Genomic DNA, 23110 nt, shown 5'->3' on the forward strand with positions numbered 1-23110 from the left:
TGATTCTTCCACTTTTTAAGAATGAAATTCTCACTAAGGCAAGTCAAGTAATTATTAACTACTTTTTTTTGGCAGATAGAGTGCTCCAGGAGATGTGTGGATAATTGAAATCTTCCATTACTACTTTATTATACCTCTATCCCAGACTTGTTGTCTGTTTGCCAAACTCCTCCTCCATTTCTTCTTTCTGTCCAGGTAGTCTCTAGTGTACTCCAATTTTAAAATAATGTGTATTTCTTTATCCATCATGCTTATTCTCTCTGATTACTGTATTTCCCCCTTTGTTCAGAAACATTCTAAAAATAATTTTTGTCATAGATATAATATTTTTACCTGATTATAGCTCATTATCCTGATCTTACCACCTTAGAATCAAGAGTGGCAGGTACATTCTTCAGCCTCCAGGACTGTAATTGTAACAAGAAAGGACATCTAACTTCATTGCTTGTGAAAAGGCTTTTGAGTGTGCATTGCTTGAATCTGTGAGGCATAAAGCCAGTGTTCTGTGCGTGTTGTGTTTGGCTGTTGGTTGTTGAGCTCATGCTATTATTTTGTGCGTGTGGGCGAGATATAAATATTTAAACATCGTAACAAAGCTACTAGGAAAGACATTACAAGTCTGAGTTGGGGGAAGAGATTTGAGAACTTCAGGTAGTTTGCCTCTAATTCTCTTTTTACAAGGACAAAGAAAATGAAAGCAGTACAAGAATGAGCTCTGGAGAGATATAAAAATATATGAAATACAGGGACCTGTACTACCTACCAAAGAGTTTTGTGAAATGATAAATGATTCCTTTTGCGGGGCAGGGCTTTGATTTTTCTCTCTGCTTCTGATTGGCTTTCCAGGTTCTGTCTGTTTTTCACTCAGGATATATAGATTAACTTTGGCTTTATCTGCAAACTGAGTAGTCCATATTTTAGGTAATATCCCTTGACCTGTTGTTTATTCAGTTGTTTCAGTCATTTTCAACCCTTCATGACCCCATTTAGGATTTTCTTGGTAAAAGTACTGGACTATTTTGCCATTTCCTTCTCCAGTGGATTCATTTTGTCAGGCAATCAGAGTTTAAGTGACTTGCCTATGATTCCACAGCTGGGAAGTATCTGAGGCTAAATTTGAACTGAGGTCTGCCTGACTCCATGCCCAGTGCTCTATTCACTGAGCCACTAGCTGCCTCATCCTTTGACATAGATGAGGTTATTTAGTATGCCTTCCCTTTATCTCCTTTTTAAATAACTGATTTGATCTTTAAAACAATAGCAGTACCTATGGAGAACATAGAGAAATTATGACTTGTCTATTGTCATGTAGTGAAGAGGGCACTAGATTTGGAGAATGAGTCTTGGGTTCAAATTGTGACTCTGATACTTATTAGTTATGTGACCTTGGGCAAAATATAACCTCTCCAGGCCTCAGTTTCCTCATTTGTAGAACAAGGGAGTTGGACTGGTTGATCTCTGAGCTGTCATCCAGCTCTAGATCTGTGATCAATGTCCCAAATGAGTAGTAAGAAAGTTGTAAGTATAACCCAAGTCTCCTGACTCACTACATCTTATAGGCTTCTTGGGAGAATAATTTGTCCTTTTATGTAAAGTTTCACATATTTTCACCTCTCATTTGACTTTCTGTTACCATCAATTCAATCATAATCCATAATCCATAATATACTTAGGTCCAATACTTGGACCTAAGTATATTAAATATAAAGCAAAGAATTTTTATTGTGTGCCTACTATATGCACTTGGATCTGTATTTATTTTCTACTTTATTCCACATCACTCTCCTCAAATATACTTTTTTGTACTTGACCTTAAGAAATTCATGCCATTTCTTGGACCCCTCTGTGGCTGATTAAGACTGTTTTGCCTTAAAACTCTTATCCTGTGAGGTGACCTACATCTTCCTCCTAAATAGGGTTATCTCCAGACTTAGAGCTCAGGCTTCCTTCTGTCCTCAGCTAAAAATAAGAAATAGTTTGCCCTGGGCCCAAGATGGCCATGGAAGGTCACTCAGTTGATCTGGCTTTTTGCCCCTTGCTATTCTCTTAAGGTTGGGCCATAACAGCCAAGATGAGTTTCCTGGCCTATTTTTTAGATAACATTTGCTCCCAGATTTAGCTTCTACTGATGTGGGAGTAGTTAGAAATGCAGAATGTTGGTAAAGCTTTTTTTACACTTCTTAGAATTATTTATAAATCATTGTGAGTTTTTGAGGAGGAATTATAAACAAGTGCTTAAAGTTGTTGTTAAAAGCCTGAAAACAGCTAAACACTTTTTTTAAAATCTCCGTATTTCAAAGGGGCACATTTACATGATTTCAGTGTGAAAGATCTTTAAAGGTGACTCTAGATTTAAAGGAAAAATGACTCTCTTGAGTTATCATGTTTACATATTCGAATTTTGTTATGCTAGGGAGTGAGAATCCTTTAGCCTTTGTCTAAAGGCTAAGTGGCCAAGTGATGAAGTACTACTCTAGTAATGTCAGCTATATACTGAGTCCCTCCCACCCTTGGTCACTCTTGCATTCAGAACATATTTTCTGAAGGTAGTCAATTTAGGCAGTGGAAAAGAACTCTTAGATTTGGAGTCAGAGGACCTAGGTTAACATCCTGGCTATTTTTATGACCTTGAACAAGTCAGTTAGCCTCTCCATCTCAGATTCCTTTTCTTCTTAATGAGGGTGTTAGACTAGATAGCCTCTAATATTCCTTCTAATTCTAAGATAAGATCCTAAGTTTAAGTATAAAGTACACTTAAAGAACATTAGTTAATCAGCTAATTTCCATCCAAAACAGTATAAGAGTGAATATTAGGCAATTTAAGAAATTCAATGTGTGTTTTTTCTCTTCCTTTTGTAATCACGTTCTTAATTAGCCATAAAATGTGTATTTCTATACCTCTCATTAATATGGGTGCTTCCTCCACAGATCACAATTTGGTCATGCATATCCATCCTTCCTAGCTCTTGTCTGTGTTCTCTCATAAATTCATTATAGGAATCTATTCAGTGAACTGGGGACCTTCTTCTAGATCAATTGACTTTGCGTGAATGGCAATGGAACAAACAGCCTTGCCTTTGCTTAAACTCTACTCTTACTTCATCACAGACCCATATCTTTCTGATCAGATATTTCTTTTGCCACTTTTTTCTCTCTTTTTAACATGCCTTCTACTAACATCGATCATGTGTGTTTTCAGTTGCCTCCTGGGTTAGTCATGACTTTAGTTCTTTGAAAATTGAACTGATTCTTACTTAGCAGCCATATAAAATCACTGAACAACTCTTAGTGTTAATAAGATGGATCTCTTTTCCCCCAGAGGGGGTATCTTGGAGTCATTGGAAGTATTGCACAATTTCCTGAAGGCAATTCAACCCATTGTCCTTTTAATTCTGGGTCAATTTCATTTCCCATCTGCAATATTGGTTAAGATAGGTGATGTACAAGTTTCTGGATTGCCCATTAGACTACTTAGAATATTGTCTAGATAATGAGAATTCTTATCCATTTCGTTTTTTAAATTTTTTTTCCATTGGGAATGGGCCAGATTTTCATTGGAGCAATAAATATCTCAGGGTGAATTGAAGTATGTTGAAAACATTTTAAAATTTGGTCTGGACCTGTGATTTTAGTTTTGTAGGGGAATTCCCAATATGGAAATTCCCTTCCCAGATTGGCAGCTATTTGTAACTGACAATCTTGGAGAATTGTCCAGGGAACTGAGAGATTTGAATGACTTGTTCACGGTTGCATAGCCACCAACAGAATATAGATTCCTTCACGTAAGGGACTACTTAATTCCCGGAGGCTAGCACAATGCCTTGGTCTCTCTTTTTTCAAAATAACCAGCTCTATGAATTTTATCAGTGTAGGGAGATCCCAGTGAAGAATTTCCATCAAGGCATATGAGTACCTTCTCTGTATCTTAAAGTCTTAGAAGACTGCTTTGGGATAAATGAGAGAGTAAGTGAATTCCCTAGTGCCACATAGCCAATATGTGTCAAAAGCAGGACTTAAACACAAGTTTTCCAGACTGTAAAGCCAGCTTTCTCTAGGAAGCCAAGCCTGCCTCTCCCTGCTTTGCACATAATAGGCATGAAATTAAGTGTCTTTGGGGATAAATTGTATTATATGTGTCAAAGGTAGGACTTGAATTCTGAGCTTCCACACTTGAAGACTGGTTCTCTTTGTCTATAGAACCAAGCCCTCTCTTATCACTCTTTATTGAACAAAACTCCGTATTCCCATATTGATCACTGTTGTTGTTGATTTTTAAAAACTAAGTGAAGGTAATTGTTTTGATAGGTAGTACATGTATTATTCTAATAATATAGATGAGGGTACTGAGGCCCTTGTGACAGAATAAGTAGTAGAATTGGACTGAGATTTCAGTCTTCTGACCCTGTATCATGTGATTTTTGAATAAAAAAGGTTACATAGAGGAGAAAATATAGTGCAATATAGCCCAAGAAAAGGCTGTTAGATTTTTCGAGAAATGTAAAATCAACTGGAAAGAGAGGAGGAAATCAGTGGCTAAGAAGGATAGTTAAATTAGGTGGCATGGTAGATAGCAATGAGTCCTGAAGTCAGGAAGACCTCAGTCAAATCTGGCCTCAGACATTTAGTAGTTGTATAACTTCGGCCGAGTCACTTAACTTCTGTCTGCCTCAATTTCCTTAACTGCAAAATGGGGGTAATAATAACATCTACCTCTCAGGGTTATTGTGAGGATCAAATAAGATGATATTTGCAAAGCACTTAGCGTAGTGCCTGTCATATGATAGGGACTTAATAGTCACTCTTTCGCTATGAGTTTTGCTTCCAAGGTTCTGGGTTTGTTGAAAAGACCCAAGGCTGAGAGAGGGCAACGAGTAGAAAAGTCTGTTTTTCTTCTTGTACATCATCAGCTCTAAGTGCCTTAAATAATAACATGGTTAATCTAACCAAATTCTTTGAGTGTGAAGTGCTATACCCAGTGCCACCTCTGGTTTGTGTTGTGATCAGTGTGTCTAAAACAGACCTCATCTTCTTAAACCTATCTTGCCTCACTTACCTGTTTCTAGTTTCCCAACTGTCCCAGGCATCTTCCAGCTTATCAGCTGCCAAGTGTCATGGGTTTTACTTCCACAACTTTGTGAATGTCTTTTCTTTTTCTCCGCTCACAATACAATCACCCTCGTTCAGATCCCTACCTGCTTTTGGCTGGACTGTTGTAATCATCTCTTGCCATCTGACTGGTCTCTCCATCAAAGTCTCTTCCTTTTCCATTCCATCCTCTATGCAGCTGCCAATAAATACTTCTTAAGTATAGGTCTGACTACGTCAGTCCCTGATCTCAAGAAGCTTCAGTGGTTCCCTACTGTCAAATAAATAAATACTCTTTTGTTTGGTTTTTAAAGTTGTTTAGAATCTCTACACTATACTTTTAGCCTATTTTTCCAGGTTAATAATACATTACTCCCTCTTTTTAGTTTGTAGATTTGTAGCTCAAAGGTACCTTAGAGATAATTGAGTCTAACCTAATTATTTTGCAGATGAACAAACTGAGGCCCAGAGAGGTTAAATGAATTGCTAGAATCACAGATCTAGTAAGTATCTGATGCAGGATTTGAACCCAAATTTTCCAACTCCAAGTCCAGAAATCAGTCTGTTATGCCAATCTTCCATCTTGTTTGCACTACACTTCAGTCACATTGACAACGTTCCATTGCCCTTTTCTATGCCTTTTCACATACTGTGCTCAATGCCTAAAATATTCTCTTCTTCACCTTGTTTTTTTGGAATTCCTTTCCTCCCTTCAAGGTTCAATTCATTTGTTGCCTCCTTCAATAAGCCTATTTTGACTTTTAACCACCTCCATCATCACTTTATTTTATTTTGTATGTATCTTTTATTTACATATTTATGTATACTTTGGTTCCTCCCTGGAATATAATAAGCTCTTTGAGGTTGGAGATGTTTTCATGTTTATTATTAATCACCAGCACCTGCTACATAGCAGTTATTTAATAAATCCTTGTTGCTTGATTGCAAAGCTGAGACTGGAGTTTGGAAAGTTTGGGATAGTTTTAAACATTGCCATGTATTCCACTATGTAACTAATATTTGCTGGATTGAGCCAAAATCAGACAATATTGCCAACAGACCACACTAAGTTAAAGACACACCTCTTTTTCTGTTAGTGACCAGTGATGAATAAACTCTCTGGAGGGATTATTATTTATTAGGAAGAACAAGATCTATTGATACTTTTAAATAATCAAATTGACCTGCTGTGTGATCTCTGGCAGTGAAATAATATCGGCAACAAGCAATCTCATACAAGAGCATTTTAGAAGAAGAGTCAACAAGTTCAGTAAAGCTTTTAATGATGAGTAACCAAGTCTGTAGTTTAGATAATGTCTGTATAGCCTTGGGAGTAAATGATGAAGCTTATCTTTTCTTTTTCACCTGATCTTTGGGAGAGAATTAAAACAGATAATTTGAAAGTAGTCTACAAGAGAATGATTTTATCAACTTGACTGAGGTTTTGAAGATAAACGGTCTTTGGGTCTTTGCAGATAAGTATCTTATCGGGAGGGTTTATTATCAGGCAAAGGCAGATTATACATTGTAGAGCACTTATTAATCTGTATTAGTAGATAGATTTTTTTCTTAGGAATTCCCTGTACCATTGAAAACACAGGACTATGGAAAAATTATCTGCAGAATAGCTATCAGTCACTAGAATTTATTATTCACGTGCTATATGCCAGAAGATATAGTGGCAAAGAATGGAATGGTCATTGCTCTTGAGGAAATTGCGTTCTAACAGAGGAGACAATTGCATATATAAGTATATACAGAATAAATATGAAGACAGCAGTAGAAAGGTAGTTTGGGTGGGAGGGCACTAGCAATTGGAGGGGAGAGCATGAGGAATGACTGTATGTGGAAAATGGTGCTCAGTTGCATCTTGAAGGAAAAGCATAGACAATGGAGGCCTTTTCATAAGAAGCAGAAGGTATGCCACTGTAGGTAGATTGCAAAGTGCAGGATGAAGAATAATCTATAATGAGCTTTGAAAGATAGCTTGGAACCACATTGGGAAGGGCTTCAAATGTTCAAGAGAGGAAGGTGTTTGATTCTCTTGACAGTAGGGACTCAGTGAAAGTTTGAATAGTAGAGTAGTGAGTGACAGATCTATCTGCACTTGAAGTTTACTTTGTTGTCTGTGTTGAAAAGAGACTGAAGAGGGAAGACTTGAGGCAAGGAGACCATTTAGGAGGCTATTGCAGTAGACGAGGTGAGAAGTGATGACTACCTGAACTAGGGTGTTGACTGTGAATAGAGGTGAGGGGTCATATGCAAGATATGTTTTGGAGGATATGATAGCAAGATTTGGCAACTGCATATGAGGGCTGAAGGAAAGTGTGAAGTCAAAGGTAAGACTCAGGTTATGAACCTAGGGCACTGGAAGAACGATGATGCTTTCCACGGAAGTGGTGAGGTTTGAAAGGGGGTGGTTATCAGGGGATTGATAATGAGTTGCATTTTTAACATATTGAATTTGAGAAATCTCAGGGGTCTAGTTTGAAATGACCCACAGGCAGTTGGCTATGTGAGTTTAAATCTCAGAGGGAGAGTTTACGGCTGGATTTGTGAGTCAGCTGCAGAGAGATAATAATTAAGCCCATGGAAGCTTATGAAGTCACCAAGAGAGTATGTAAAGAGAAGACGGCCCAGGATACCACCTGGGTAACAGTGTTAGGGATATAAGATAGATGATGATTTAGCAAAGGAAATTGACAAGGAACAGCAAATAGGCTCGAGAACCAGAAAGAGCACTGGAGAAGCAAAATCAAAGGATAATCGATTCAGAGCTACCAGAGTCCATACGGTATAATCTTTCAGTTTTACAGATCAAGAAACTGAGGCACGGATAGATAAATGACTTGACCATGCTATCACCTCTATAAAATGTCTGAGGTTGGATTTGCACCTTTCTTTCTGACTCCAAATTCAATTCCTCTTTGAATATACCATACTCTTAATCTACTTGAATATACCGTCTCTCAGTAGAGAGGAAGTAGCTCATCGACATGATTGAAATCATCAGAGATTTTTTCTTTTTTTTAAATATAAGGAAGATGTGGGTGGCCATCTTGGAAGGCAGTTGCGAAGGAACCATTTGAAAGGGAAGAGGTTGAAGTTTGGATGAAGAATAGTTGAACAAGCAGTCTTTTGCGGAAAACGAGAGAAGATGGTGGTGTTTGCAAGAATAAACCTCAAAATCTGAAATAGGAAGAAATTTATTAGGTTGTTCAGTAGAGGAAGCCAGAAAGGAGGTGTGGCTCCCTCTTGTCCAGTCTCTGGAAGGTTTACATTATGTAGGATTTAGATGAGGATGTCTGCACACAAACCACATGTATACAGTTAAGCAAAGTAGCTAAGAGGGCAATTTGAAAGCAAGCTGTAGAATGAGATCGATATGAGTTAAACATAAACATTCAGTGAAATTTGTGTGAAGCCAAAACAGAAGCTTGTATGGACCAATCATAAGTCCTGGGGGTGTGGTAACTCAAAAGAAGAATATAATAAAACATTTTTCCTACAGTGGGATCAAGGGATGTAGAGAGGGTTGGGGAGGAGAAGGACCACCTCATTAGAGACTAGGAGAATTGAGGAGAGAGTGAGGAATGATGTCTAAGAGTCTTGAGCTCTAAAGAGAAGTGGAAGAAAAGTAAGCTTAAAGATAAAGGTTTTAGTTTTCTCAGGGAGTCCTCAGAGATCTCCAGCTTTGATGAAGGAATACACAATTTCTTTGGGTAGTGAGAAATGGAATCAGTTAGGGAGGAATGAAAATATTGCCTTGCTGGAGTGAGGACACAGTATAAGTTGAACAGCATGAATTTATAGCGTACCCAGAATTTCTAAAAGGCCACAGTATTTGAGGTTTCACATTCTATAAAGTGATTTGGAAGGATAGAGTAAAAATAAAAAAAAGAATTGGAAATATGAGTACTAATAATGACCAGACCTATATTTCATGAAAATAATTCCAAATGTATATTGCTATAATGTCATGTGTCCAACAAGATTATATTATTGCAAAGGTACATTTTAAGCAGGTGTCAAACTTTTCAGGTGGCTTATAAGGTATCTAGCCTTCTAATCATTTTTAATTTAATAGATTTGTTTGGTCTCTTCCTTTATATTACTTTAAATGTTTTGTACAGATGCTATAATTTCTTTAACAATAATACTTTACTTGAAAGTCAGTGGAAAGTCCAATTTTTTTTAATGTGGATAAGATATGTGATGTGACCATAATTAAAAGGTTAACTGGCTGCATATAAACTTTTCATTGAAGTGCATGTTATTGAGTTATGATTCCAAACAAATAAACCTTGTACTTTCCTGTATATTAAAGAATTCTTGCTGTGCTCTTGAACTTTCCCCAGACGAGTGGCACATTGTACATGATTTTTCAGTGCTTATTTCATTAACTGTTTCTTTGGGGTTACTTATTTTCCCAAACAGACCCACTAAGGATTATAGGATCACAATATCATATATTACAAGTTGAGAGAGACTAAGCCATCTAGTCCAACACTCATTTTATTAGATTTTAAGACTTTTTCCCCAATTGATAAGCCTTTTCTCTCCCCATTCTCTCTTCTCCCTCATAGAGAAAAAAAGAAAGAAAGAAACAAAAAACAAATCCATGTAACAGATATACAGTCAAGAAAAACAAATTCCCACATTGGTCGCATTCAGAAATGTATATTTCCTTTGCCATATTGAATCCACTGATTCTCTGTCAGGAGCTGCATCCCTTGATTTTATAGATGAGGTAACTGAAAACTAGGGCAGTTAAGTGATTTCACTAAGTTTACATAGGTATCAAGAAGTAAGGTCTTTTGATACTTAGGAAGTATGAAGAACTAGCTATGTTTTATATTATTAGGTAGTCTTTTTTTCAATATATTTTTCAACATATTCTCTACATTGGTTTTTCAGTATTTCATTTAGTTTTCAATACTCTTATCAACTATACTTTTGGAATAAACTTTAAAAATCTGCACTATTTCAGGTTTTATTTTTGTCTTTCCTACAAGGTTATTTGCCTTTTGATTTTTTATTGTATTAACATATCAAGCTCAGTGTTGGCATTGCACTGAGATGGTCATCAAATGCATCATAGGAACACTGAAAAATTGATATGTAAGCAATAATATAATGGTCCATAGAAGGATTAGTCTATCCGTTATGCCCGGCTTTCAGCCTAATCATAAACCTTCATGCCCCCATTCTTTGTCCCTTACCAAATGTAATTTAGGCAAAAAAATCCTCTGAAAGTCACTGCTTGTTTGTTTTCACCAATGACCCAAGCAATCAGTGAAAATGATAAAATCTAATAAGAATTAGGTTGGTCACCTAATTATGAAATCAACATAGAATCATCAAATATTTCATGAAAATAAATCAAAATGTATATTGCTATAATTTCATGTGTCCAAGATTATATTATTGCGAAGGCACATTCTAAACAGGTGTCAAACTTTTCAGGCAGCTTATAAGGTGTCTAGCCTTCTAATTAAAGAGAATCTCCTTTCTGTGTTTTCTGCACTGGGTTTTAGAGGAATCTTTGCAGTCTGGGGAAACTGAATTAATCTGTTGAATGAACTATTCTTTTTTTTCCTTAATGGACAGCCAGCAGTTATACCAGTTATGTTTGCATGTGTACCTATGTTATGATCTTGTTTAAGGTTCTCTGGCCTTTTATTTTTAATCACAGAATCAATCCAAATCCTTATTTTTTAAGCTTATTCTATTTGAGGGCTGCACACAAAGTTCTGAACATCATCATGTGGATAAGTTCAGAGACCAGCTAGTCATTGCTTTTCTTTTTATTGTTGTGGTGATAAGTTGGGGGATGAGAATCATATTAAAGGGATAGTGTTAGTAGCTGTGGAAAAGAAAGAATGACAATTATGGGGAATTATGTGGGAAATGACATTTCTGTGGGGAATAATGATTTGGGGGGGAGGGGAAATGTTGGTAAATTAAATGTTTCTTACTCTGAATTTCTCTTTCTCTTAAAAAAATTTAGGATGCAGAATAGAAAACTGTGACTCTTGCTTTAGCAAAGACTTTTGTACAAAGTGCAAAGCGGGCTTTTACTTGCATAGAGGCCGCTGCTTTCATGAATGTCCTGATGGTTTTGCATCATTAGATGAGACCATGGAATGCGTGGGTGAGTGGTCTTTAATTTCCTCTAAAACTGTAGCCCCTGTGTCTTTGCAAAACTTGTTGGATTGGTTTCCCATTGTTTACTTGAACCAAATTGTTAATTAAAGCAAAAATTGATGAATCATGTGTTGATTTACTGAATTATTGAGATGAATATTCTCAAGTATTTTTGTTATTCTGCTAATAGTTAGCTAATAATGGCATGTTTGCTTAGTGAAATAAGCATGTGTCAGCAAAAATTTATTACCTAAGCAATATATCTATTTCTTTTTAGCTTAGTAAGATAATATTTACTGTTCCCAGAGAGGCACTTTTCAGTTGTGTGTTTTCCTTTAAAAATTTCAAGTAGTGTCACTTCAGTTAAGCACTCTTCATTAGGACCTTAAATTTCAAAAGTTTTGTTATTCTACCACCACAAAAATTCAGCTTCATGAAAACTCTGCATTTGTATTAAATGTATTAACTATAGTTCGTTGTACCCCCATAAAGTGACACGTATCAAGCCTTCTAGTGGAATGTAAGCTTCTGGAGAGCAAAGACTATTCTTTTTTTTTTTAATCTTCGTTTCCTCAGGGACTTAGAACAGTGCTTAATAAACCTGTGCTGAATAAATGAATAAATGTTTCACTCTGTCTTCTTCATTGTTCAATAAATTTAAATCCTTCAGATGAGAAATTTGTAATACAAATCTCCCATGCATTAGTAGTCATTAATAATCATCATATGAATACTTAAAATTTCAGATTCAGAATTATTATATTCTGCAGTTGATATTTAGGGACTAATTGCTAGATTTTGGTTTAGGAATTTTAATTCAGTCAGAAATAAAGTAAACTTTTTTTCTCTTGATTTTCTTTTTTGGTTTACATGATGAAATTTTGGATGATACATACTGTGCATGGCACATAGTAGGTACTTAAGAAGTGTTTATTGGGTTGGATAATATGTACTATAAAAGTCTTTTAGCAACTTCAAATGAAAGCTGAGAGACTTTTACTCCAGTGGTACCACTGAAAGATTGTCTAAGGAAAGATGAAGCCTTACCACTGAGGCAAGAACCTTCTCAAAATTGTGGGAAAGCACTTTTACCCAGGGAAATATATGCACACATATAATTGTGTGTGTTTATATATGTATGTGTGTATAGACATATATTGCATACATACATATACAAACATACATATATAGGGTTGGGTTGTGTGGGGGCGTGGTAGGGAGAGAGAGAGAGAGAATGAATGGAAGAAGAAGAGGAAGTATTTTTATGTAAGTAGATGGTATAGGGTCAGTCTGTGTCAAATTGTTACTTGTCTTTGTCTCAACAGAAGGATGTGAAGTGGGTCCCTGGAGTGAGTGGGGAACTTGTAGCAGAAACAACCGAACATGTGGATTTAAATGGGGTCTGGAAACAAGAACACGACAAATTGTTAAGAAGCCTGCAAAAGACACAATACCATGTCCAACCATTGCTGAATCTAGAAGGTGTAAAATGGCCATGAGGCATTGTCCAGGAGGTAAGATTCCATGGATTTGTTTCATCTATCCTATGAAGTTTTTTTTTTCCTCCTTATTTTGTTTGCCCCAGTGTGAGGGGCCTATGAAAGTAATTACAGTTTAGTTGTTAAGTTCTGTGTAGTACTTATATTAGAGGAAATATGGCATAGTGGATTGAGTGTTGAAAATAGAGTCAGGAGGACTTGGATTCAAATCCTACTCTTCACTGTTATTGGCTATGTGACAGTGAGTAACACTTAATTTCTCTGAGTCTCAATTATTTCATCTGTCAGTTGGAGATAATGATACTTGTAATGTCTACCTCAAGTGCTTGTTAAGTGAGGAAATCTATGAAAAGTCTTATGAATGCATCTAAATAAGAACAATTGTTTTTTGATCTGTGGAGAATTCACCTTTCAGGAAAGAACCATCTTCATCTAATATAGCATTAATGTGTCTTGAAAGGAATAAAGTGCAAGGTAAAGTTTATGAGAAGCCTTAAGGTTTCCAAGAAAATGGATTCCAACTAAATTTGGGTTTGGTGGCTATTATTCATGAGGATATGACTAACAGTTAAGCCATTAAATTAATGAGGTTTATGTAATCTGTGAATAGTCCCTATCATCATCTGCTGAATATTTATAAAACTGCGTGTGTATTTACCATAATATGCTTTTTTTTAAAAAAATGTTTTTTGAACTAGTCAATTTCTTGTGTGCATGGGTCCATGTGTTGATTAGTAATTATATAAATTATCGCAGGGTCCAAAAAGAACTTTAAAAAATCAGCTATTTAGTAAGAAGGACAACAAAATTTTGGCATTAAGCTCAGTAGTGATACTGAAACAACCAGTGATCTCTGCCATCAGCTGTATCATTCATATGCCTGGCTTACTACTGGGAAGGGCAAATGGGTCAGGAAAAAAAAAGTCACCTAGTCTATTTGTAGCATTGAACCTAGAGTGTTTTTGTTTCTAATGTTTTTTTTTTTGGTTTGTTTTTGGCAATTAATGGATTTTTTAAAAAAATTATGGCTATAACATAAGAAGTGAATGAATATATCTTGTTAAATTTCTTTTAAAAATCCATTTTATACCACCTCATATACAATATCTATAATCCATGGAGAACTTTAATTTTTTTAAGGGAGATGCTAATGTAGTATAGGTTGTGAGATTCTATTAGATCCAGATCCAGAAGCTCTCCTGTATTTGGTAGTTTTGCTGTTCAATTAGAGTTCCTTGTTTGGTCATTGGAAACAACCTTTATTTGTCTGTTCTTATACTCACAAGGATGGTGTTGTTCCAATAAATTGAGTGGCTTTCATTCAGAATATAAAAATATTTTTTTATGAAACTAATAAGCTACCTCTTGCATAGCAGAGGATATTTAACCTGCAGCCTTGAGCCTGAAAACAAATGCAAAGTATCCAGGTATTGCGAATAAAGGCCTGCTTTGTGGTATATTGTTTATATAACATCCCTTTTCCTCTCTCAGCAGTTCTGCACCCCATTGTGGTCAAAATTAATAACAAGAATCACTCGCCAAAAAGGCTTTTAAAGCAAATATGCTTATGTTCAAATAAAGCATGCTGTTTTGTTACACACTTCATCTTAATACAGTCTGATAGAAGTAAGGTTGTTGTTAGATAACAGTTGGGTTATTGAGCTGTAACATTCATTGAAAACTTCAGATGTTTGTCTGAACTGGTATTAGCAGTACACTATCTTAATTTAAAAATAACCTGACACTACTCTGTTAGCAGTCTAAATGCAACCAAAATGAGAGTCCTGAGAAGACAGCTAATAGCTTCTTTTTTTTTAAAGTAAATGAGTTAACTAAGTTGAAGGCTTTTGCCTTGATTTTTTTAACCCCTGAGTTTGTATTCATATCTTACCTTTCACTTTCTTTGAAGGAGTTTTCTGTCCTCATTTAAAAAAAATATATTACATCACTACACTTTCTGGACAATAACACAAATACCACGATGGTCCAATTGAAAGAAAATGTCACCACCTTAAAAGTGGTTAGTGCTAGTGTAAATCATGCACAAATTAGCTTACTTTAATGTATATTGCATTGGGGAGTAATAGCACAAAGCTTCACACAAATGCAAAAATATTACAGGAAAAATAGAAATAAATTTTAAAACTTAAGCAGCACTGATTTGAATCAGCATAATTCCTAAAGAAGTGTCCCTTCTTGCCTTAGGAGAGAAGGAGAAGAAGGTCTTTGCTTCCCTGGGTCATGGTGATTAATGGAAAAACAGAAAAGAAAATCACTTTATCCCATTCTCCATCTTGATCTGATTTCACTGAACTGCTTTAACAAACCATGCAAAAATGTGAAGCCTAATCAGGTTGGGACTATGGGCATTTTTCAGAATTTTCCAACATATGTATGGATTTTCTGCTGTTCCATCCAATCTTAACCTGATTGTGCACAAACCCAGTCTTAACCTCCCTTCACATTAAACACTGTAATATTAGAATCAGCTGCTTACAATTACTTGCAGACATAAGTTATAGGTCACCATGATGGAATATTCACTTTAAGTGCATAAGATGTTGCCCTAAAAAGCTATTATGCAATGAGAATGTAAAGGGCCTCAAATGTGTTTGATTTTTTTTTACCCTTTTAACTCAGGATGAAGTTCTGTTAATTGTTAGCTAGAATACACATTTGCTTTTTTTCTCCCTACTCCATTTTTAGAGTGCTGAGGGATGTGGATAATATGTTAGTAACTGATCTCCGTAAGGTAACTGGTACAGAAAGTAGATGTGGATCTTCTGTGCAATTAGTTTTATCTTTTTTTTTTAGAAAAGCTTGTTCTTTTTAAGCTCTAACTCTTTTCATTTTAAAAAGTTATATCTCCTCTTGTTTTCTTTTACTGAAAACTGCCTTGTTGTCTTCCTTTTATACTAAAGAGCATTGCCTTGGGAATCAGGAGAGCTGGGTTCTAGTCTCAGCTCTGTCACTAATCAGATCTGTGACTGACCATGGGCAATCATTTAACCTCTCTTGATCTCATTTTCCTCATCTGCCAAGAGAGAGTATTGGATTTCATAATCTCCAGGGTCTCTTCCAATTTTTAAATTCTAGGATTCTGTGATTCATAGCCAGGTTATGTAAATACCAGGTTCTGTGGCTGTCATATAGGGGAAGAGGAAGAGAGTTGGAAGACCAACAGCATTGTTTCACAACAAGGGGTCTGGAACATTTTCCAGGAGCTGACTAATGCAGCTGCCAAGCCATCCACAGCGAGCAGTTTTTACCCTCCAAGGTCTCTCTGCCTTATGCACTCAGTCCTCAGATTAAGCAGAATTCCTCTTGGATACACATGTGGCATCCTTTGGAGACAAACTGTTAAAGAGCCAGCAAAAGATCTGTATCCAACTGTTGCTGTATCCAGCTATTACCAAGATAGCAAGAGGATGGAGAAAGATAAAAGGAAAAATAAGTAGGGAAGGAAAAGACAATATCATGTAGGGAAAGATGGATATCACATGGAAAAATGCTGTGTGGGAAAGGAGAAACAAATGAGTCAATAAAGGAGTGTTTGGTAACAGAACTAAAAGGGACAATTTTGAAACTGAAAAAATGATACTGATTATGGTGTAATTTGTAGAACTAACAAAGTAGGAGCTAATTTAGGTTGTTTAATCTGCAGTCTTGAATTTAGTGAATTTCTAGCTCCACTTATATTGTGCATTAGTCAACACCTAGTAGTAGTAAAGAATAGATACACCTGTTGATCGCAACAAATAATGAAGAGCATTGACAGAGAGATATTACGTAAAGAGAATCACCAAAGATTGAAGAAAACTTTGTGATCTGGGGGCTTGAGCAACAGTAAAAGAAAGGAATGTATTATAAAGAAAAAATAAGCTGCCAGGTAGAGCTTTACCAGGTAGGAATTATTAATGCTAGTTGGTCTATTGGTACACTTGATTTCCCTGCATACCCCAAAGACTGGCATCTATATTCATCTCTTCTTAAAGTTTTCATTGCTCTCTGTTATAAAGTTCTTACCTCTCCATGGCAGTCTAATTTTTGGTCAGTGGGAAAATAGGTAACTTCCTTCCACCAATTCTACAGTACTATTATAACCCCCATTTTAAAGGTGAGGAGATGTGAGACAAGCAGAGGTTAAGTGACTTGCTTAGGGTAACATAGCTAGCAAGTGTCTGAGGACAGATTTGAACGCAGGTCTTTCTGAATCCAGCCTGGATAGTCTATCCACTGTGCCACTCACTTGCTCCTTTTCCAGGTTCCCTGATGCCAGGAATTTATGGACATATGACCTAGTAAGATTGAATTGGTCTTTTTTTAGCTTTTCCCTGTGACAGTAAGGATTGAAAGTAACATCAGTTGACTCTATAAATATTTAGTGCATATTTACTTTGTCTAAAGCTCTGTGCTAGACTAGGGACCATATAGGATGTTGTGGGGGATTCAGAGACAATCTAAGATGTTGTCTTTGCCCTTGAACTTACAGTCCAACAGAGAGGAAATATGATGGACAGATGCACAAGTAACTAATATAAGATACAAAAGAAAAGCTGTGGAGCTTGGATAGGGGAAAATATAAGTGGTTCAGGTTGGGGAAGGTCAGGAAGGAGATAGCATTTTAAATGGATCTTGATGTATAGGAAAGGTTTTATCAGATGAACATAAGAACTGGATGATATGGACTGGGAAAAGGTAAGAAGTACTAACAAAAGCCAGAGGTTTGAGAAAGTATGGAAAATGTTCCAAGGATAGTAAGAAGTATAGTTAGGCTAGAATGTAGGGGATTGGTGGAGGTAGAACTAGGAAAGTAAGAGGGAGCCAGAGTTCTAAGAGCCTTTGAAAGAAGGGCTTTAAATTTTTCCTATAGGTACTAGGGAATGATTAAAGGTTTCTACATAGGGCATTAGCATGATCAAATCTATGCTTTGGGAAGAGCAGTCCAGCAGTTGCGTGTAGGATGGATTATATAGGGCCAAGATCAGTGAGGAGGTTATTGTGGCAAGTAGTAAGGGTCTGACTTAAAGATGGGGATGGATATGAAAGCTGTTTCAAAGATAGAATTAATAGCAACTCACAGGGTCACAGATCTAGAGCTGGAAGGGATCTCAGAATCTATCTAGTCCAACTTCCTTGTATTATAGATGAGCAAGACACAGAAAGGTTAAGTGACTTGCTTATGGTCACACAGTAGAAGGAGGAAAAGAAATGAAAATTTGAGCCCATGTCCTTGGAATCCAAATCCAGCACGCTTTATACAGCACCAGGTGTATCTGCTAAGTGTTATATGAGAAATTCAAGATTTCTGTAAGGTTTTGAGCCGGACAGACTAATGGCAATGGGTAGTGGTACAATCGGTAGAAACAGGGAAGTCAGGAGGACAGCAAAGGCTTGTAGAAGAGAAAAAGAGTGAAAGATATTTGGTTTTGAATACGGGAATGTAGTATACTGACAAGTCTTCCATAAGAGTGTGTCAGTCAGATGCTTGTGAGTCTGGGGCTTAAGTAACACTCAGCTTCTCTTTTGTTCCAAAGTAGCCTCTGATCTATAATAGCAGCTAAGTGATAGTCTTAAAAGACTGCTATGACATTGCCGCACTCCTCCTCAAAAATCTCCAGTGGCTTTCAATTGCCTGTAGGATCAAATACATTCATATGCATACATATATGTGTGAACTTATACATACATATCCCCAGTGCACTTATAGCCCTTAACCATCTGGTTCCAGCGTACCTTTCCAAATTTATTACAGTTAGGATCATAGATCTAGAGAGAGGAGAGACCTTGCAGATCATTCAGTCTAATACTCTTATTTTACAGGTGAGGAAAATGAGGTCCAGAGGGGTTAAGCGTTGCCCAAGATGACACAGGTAGTAAGTGGCAGAGCCAGCATTTGAACTTAGTTCTAGTAATGCCAGGTTCAGCCCTCCAGGTCGAACAGTTTCCACTGTACCTTTCTCTTCATGTACTATGACCTACTTGCTGTCCCTCATGTGTAATGTTTCTTTACCCATTTTTATGCCTTTGCAGGACTTTGCTGTCTATGTCTGAGATCACTTCCTTATTACCTCGTTGTCTTATAATCCCTACTGGGGTTGGGGAACTTGTGTCCTGGAGGCCAAACGTGGTCCTCTAGGTTCTCAAGTGTGGCCCTTTGACTGAATCCAAACTTCATAGAACAAATCCCCTTAATAATAGGATTTGTTCTGTAAAACTTGGACTCAAAGGACTACACTGGAGGTCCTAGAAGGCCATGGGTTCCCTACCCCTGTGGGCCTACACTGTCAAAACTCAGTATGTCTCTCTTCCTTCATGAACCCTTTCCTAATGCTCCCTTCTCTCCCACAATAGTTACTTTGTATTTTGAATCTACTTACATGTGTACATATTATTTCCCTAGGACTCATCTTCCTGAGTTCAAATGTGGCCTCAGATACTTACTAGCTGTGTGACCCTAGGCAAGTCCCTTAACCCTGTTTGCCTCAGTTCCTTATCTGTAAAATGAATTGGAGAAGGAAATGGCAAACCACTCCATTGTCTTTGCTGAGAAACCCTAAATGGAATCATGAAGAGTCAGATACGGCTAAAACAACTGAACACCACTACCACCACCACCACCAGGCACACAGATTAAGTGCTTGATACACTTGATCTAACTCTAATTCGGGAAAATACAACAATGAAATATACCCTGTTAGGACTTCCATGATACCAGTATACTGAGATAAAAGAGTGAGCCTTGGTTTCATACACTTTTGGAAGTTCTCTTTTCAGAAGAATATTGGAGGCCTCTTTGCTACCCTTGGTGTAAGTGGAACTGAAAGAATAATATTGGATCTTAAATCCTTTCTTTTCTCAGTTTGGGGGAAGTCTGTCCTGTGGAGGTTGGTTGCTATGCTACTCAGTTCTGGGTTTACTTCCCGTCTTCATGGGCTGCATATTGGTGCTTTCCAACAGGAACCCCACCCCTGTCTCTGATTGCTTCATGCCAGAATGGTCAGTCTGTCTGCTCCTGACCCATTTCAACCATCACAGCTTGTTAAATTCCTTCAGGTGGGGCTTTGGCATACTCTGATGTTTATTTCTGGCTACTGAACTTTGGACTCCCTTAGCTTCAGACCTAGAACTTGTTAGCATTAATAATCACCAACCATTTAACTATTTTATTTTAGTTTTGTGGAGAAATTTGAACGTGAAATCTTGAATTATATTATTTTGATTTTTTTCATCATCTGCCTTCATGAATAAGCAGATCTTTAGCCAACCTTCAGCTGCCCGTAAACAAAATGTGGCTTTTAACTTGGGGGAGACTAAAGGAAATATTATTCAGTGTTTTAGGGTTTTACTACTATTGCCTTTCTAAGAGAGATGTTTTGCTGAGATTATGGTTCTAACTCATGTTTTCTGTATATAAACTGACAGTGACATGTGGCTGAAACATTAGATAATATAACTAAAGGCAGTTGTAGATTGTGATGGATTAAACTGAGAGCAGGAAATAAGGACATTTTCAGTAGGATAGAGTCAAGAAAATATGCCTTAGACATGTGCTTTTTATTTATCGACATTTTGTTTACATTTAGGTTGCAATTTATGTGGTCTGCATTATGTGTGCTAAGCTAGAAAACCATTTGGATACAGGTTTTAATAATTCCTGCAGAACCAAGAAGGAAAGCCTGTTATCTTGGTTGTTAATAGCACATTTATTAGAGGTGGAGCAATAACTCATTTGATTCTTTACAAAAAAAAAATCATCTATGAAAGGAAGACTTCCCCCTACTGGGTGTTTGTAAATTAATTGAGATTTATTTGTAAGGAAGCGATAAAGTGGATTCCAGGAATTGTTTTCTTTTTCTTTTTATGATAGGATAGTCACAATTTGATACCAGGAACTGTGAAGAAATCTTTTTTTTTTGCATGACATAGTGAATAAAAACTTCCCTTTATTTAACTCTTTACCTCAATAACACTGAATGCTATTATTAGTCATTATAAGCCCTTTAAGGTCATCTGTAAAAGAACATGAAGTATTTTCTAAATCACATCAAAAGAAGATGGAGTAGTAATTAATATTATTTTGCTATTAAGTATATGTTTTATATTCTCATTCTTTGAAAACTAGTAATCCATGGATAACACCTTGAGTAGTTTTGCTAGCCAGAATATTAAATTAACCAAAGTGCCACATTCCCAGGCCATTAATGATAAAAGGAAGTTTATTTCTTATAGTCAATAAAACATAGATTCTTTAGATTAAACAAGGATTTTAATAGGCCTTCCCCTTCCAATGTATGTCTCCTACTGGCTAAAGTATTTGAAATTTTAGAGCCACACCTTAAGGCATTTATTTATTCCTAGAAGATTTCTGTGAAAATATAGCTGTTGGCTGAAAGCAGGACAACTTGGAGAAAAAGGCTTGGTCTGGAGTCAGAGGTCTTAGGTTCAAATCCTGTCTCTGACACTTACTGTTATGACCTTGGGCAAATCATTTAACTGACCTTGGGCTCAGTTTCCATATCTCTAAAATGAGGGGATAGGACTACCTAGCCTCTCGGTCTATCCAAGTGCTGGATCTTTATAGGTCATCTAGCTGTCTCATGAGAGGGCAGAACCTTGGGTGAATGGGGCAAAAGAGGTAAGGAACAGTAGGTCAAGAATTAACTAAATAAGTCACACGCCTCTTTAAGAAGCGAAGGCTAAGGTGGAAAGCTGGGTTGAGGAGTTTAGGGCATCATAGGCTTGCTACATGAGAATGGTAAACAGCTATAGTATGGCAGGTAAAAGATAAGGGTCATAAAAAGTCAAACAGCCTATTTTTGCTTTAGCTAACCCTGATGCCAGCCTTAATTTCCAGCAAGGTCTAGGAATTTGAGAGTGAAGGATCTCATCATGGGGCAGTATTCTTGTTTACATGAAGGGCATTGTCAGTACAATTAAATTTAGTTTTTAAAAATTAAAATTAAGCATCCAGTATGTGTCAAGTGCCATTCTATGCACTGAGAATATGGAGACCAATTTCCTCCCCCCAAAAAACACCCCACTCCCTGCTTATATAATAAAGAAAATTATATTCTGAGAGAATAAATATGTAAATATGAAATACATACTAAGTAATATAGGGAAGTGGGACAGCACTCACTTCGAGGAGAGGGGAGGTCAGGAAAGTCCTGGTATAGGCGACACATGAGGTGAGCCTTGAAGTTAAGGATTCTATGAGGTAGAGGTAAGTTCCCACCAAGCAGTGATTCCAAGTGAGGAACCTTTGGAATTTCTTCTTGTCCTACTTAGCAAAGCCTTAACTAGTAACTTCAGAGCCTGAGACATTAAGCGTAAAATATGCCTGAGGAAAACAGCACAAGAAAAAATTTAAATCAACTTTGCAATTCGTGTTGTGAAATTATCCAAGAATTAATTAAGACAAATTTAATTGAATCAGAGAGGGAATTGGTTTCTATAGTGACTGACAAATGGGTTGTCAAGCCCAGGTAGCTTCCTGTTTTAACTAAATCTGAAGTAATGTATGTATGTTAAATTTTTCCCCTTCCAGATTGCAATGCCTTGGGATAAAGCCCTTGGGACTTAAGTCTAGTTTTAGTTATTCAGTTATAGCTGTGATTTCAGGCACTAGAGTAGAATTTTTTGGGTGCTAGTAAAAAGGGTTTCTTATTAATGCATGCCATCTAATCCAAGAAACACTCTATGTACAAAAAATGTGTCCAAAAATACTTTTCATTTCATTTTATTTTTTTTTACCAATAACAAGCTACTCTAATATTGATGTAAACTCTAAAAAAACAGCACCTGCAATATTCTAAAATGTACCTGTAGGCTCTGGGCCCTTCAATGCATTTCTTCACCCAGGCTAACCTTTCTTAAAAAGGATCCTTAAACTCAAGACAGGCAAATAAAAATGTTTTCTGTCAGATGTGGGATCCTTCTTCCCCTTGCCCATGACATAAGAAACTCTTACATATATTAATCCTGTAATGATGACTTAGAATAACTATTTTCTCTACTTACACTACTCTATGGCATCTCAAAAAGATGTTGACAAAAAGGGAGCCGACTGTTGGCTAATTTAGTTTTCCTGTAAATACATTCCCTACTACTGGGCTTCTCTTGAGCTGATGCTCTTGGATGTCTGCCAGTATCAGATTTTCTTGGGAAGAAAACATTTTAACAGGATTAGGGACAGAGAAGCTTGTTCGATTCTACTTGTGGCTTTTTACTGCAACCCAAGGGGGTTTGGTTCCTGTTCTGTTGTCAAGCAGAGGTGCTTAGATGACCCTAGAGGGTGGACATCTGAAAAAGAGAGGATTCTCAGATGCTGTATCATTACTTCAAACTAAAATGTGGACAGAGGCTGAATTTCATCA

At 36.8% G+C, this 23110-nt stretch overlaps 1 protein-coding gene across 1 annotated transcript in view; it reads left to right on the forward strand.

Annotated features, from left to right (window-relative positions):
* The window catches only part of RSPO2 (R-spondin 2), a 261543-nt gene that overhangs the window by 160378 nt on the left and 78055 nt on the right, over positions 1 to 23110 (forward strand). The window contains exons 4-5 of the mRNA XM_036741234.1: positions 11096 to 11239; positions 12558 to 12746. Of these exons, the coding sequence (XP_036597129.1) occupies positions 11096 to 11239; positions 12558 to 12746 (333 nt within the window). The remainder of the gene's footprint in view (positions 1 to 11095; positions 11240 to 12557; positions 12747 to 23110) is intronic.

The sequence above is a fragment of the Trichosurus vulpecula genome, chromosome 1 (genome assembly GCF_011100635.1).
Source record: "Trichosurus vulpecula isolate mTriVul1 chromosome 1, mTriVul1.pri, whole genome shotgun sequence".
NCBI classification, from domain to species: Eukaryota; Metazoa; Chordata; class Mammalia; order Diprotodontia; family Phalangeridae; genus Trichosurus; species Trichosurus vulpecula.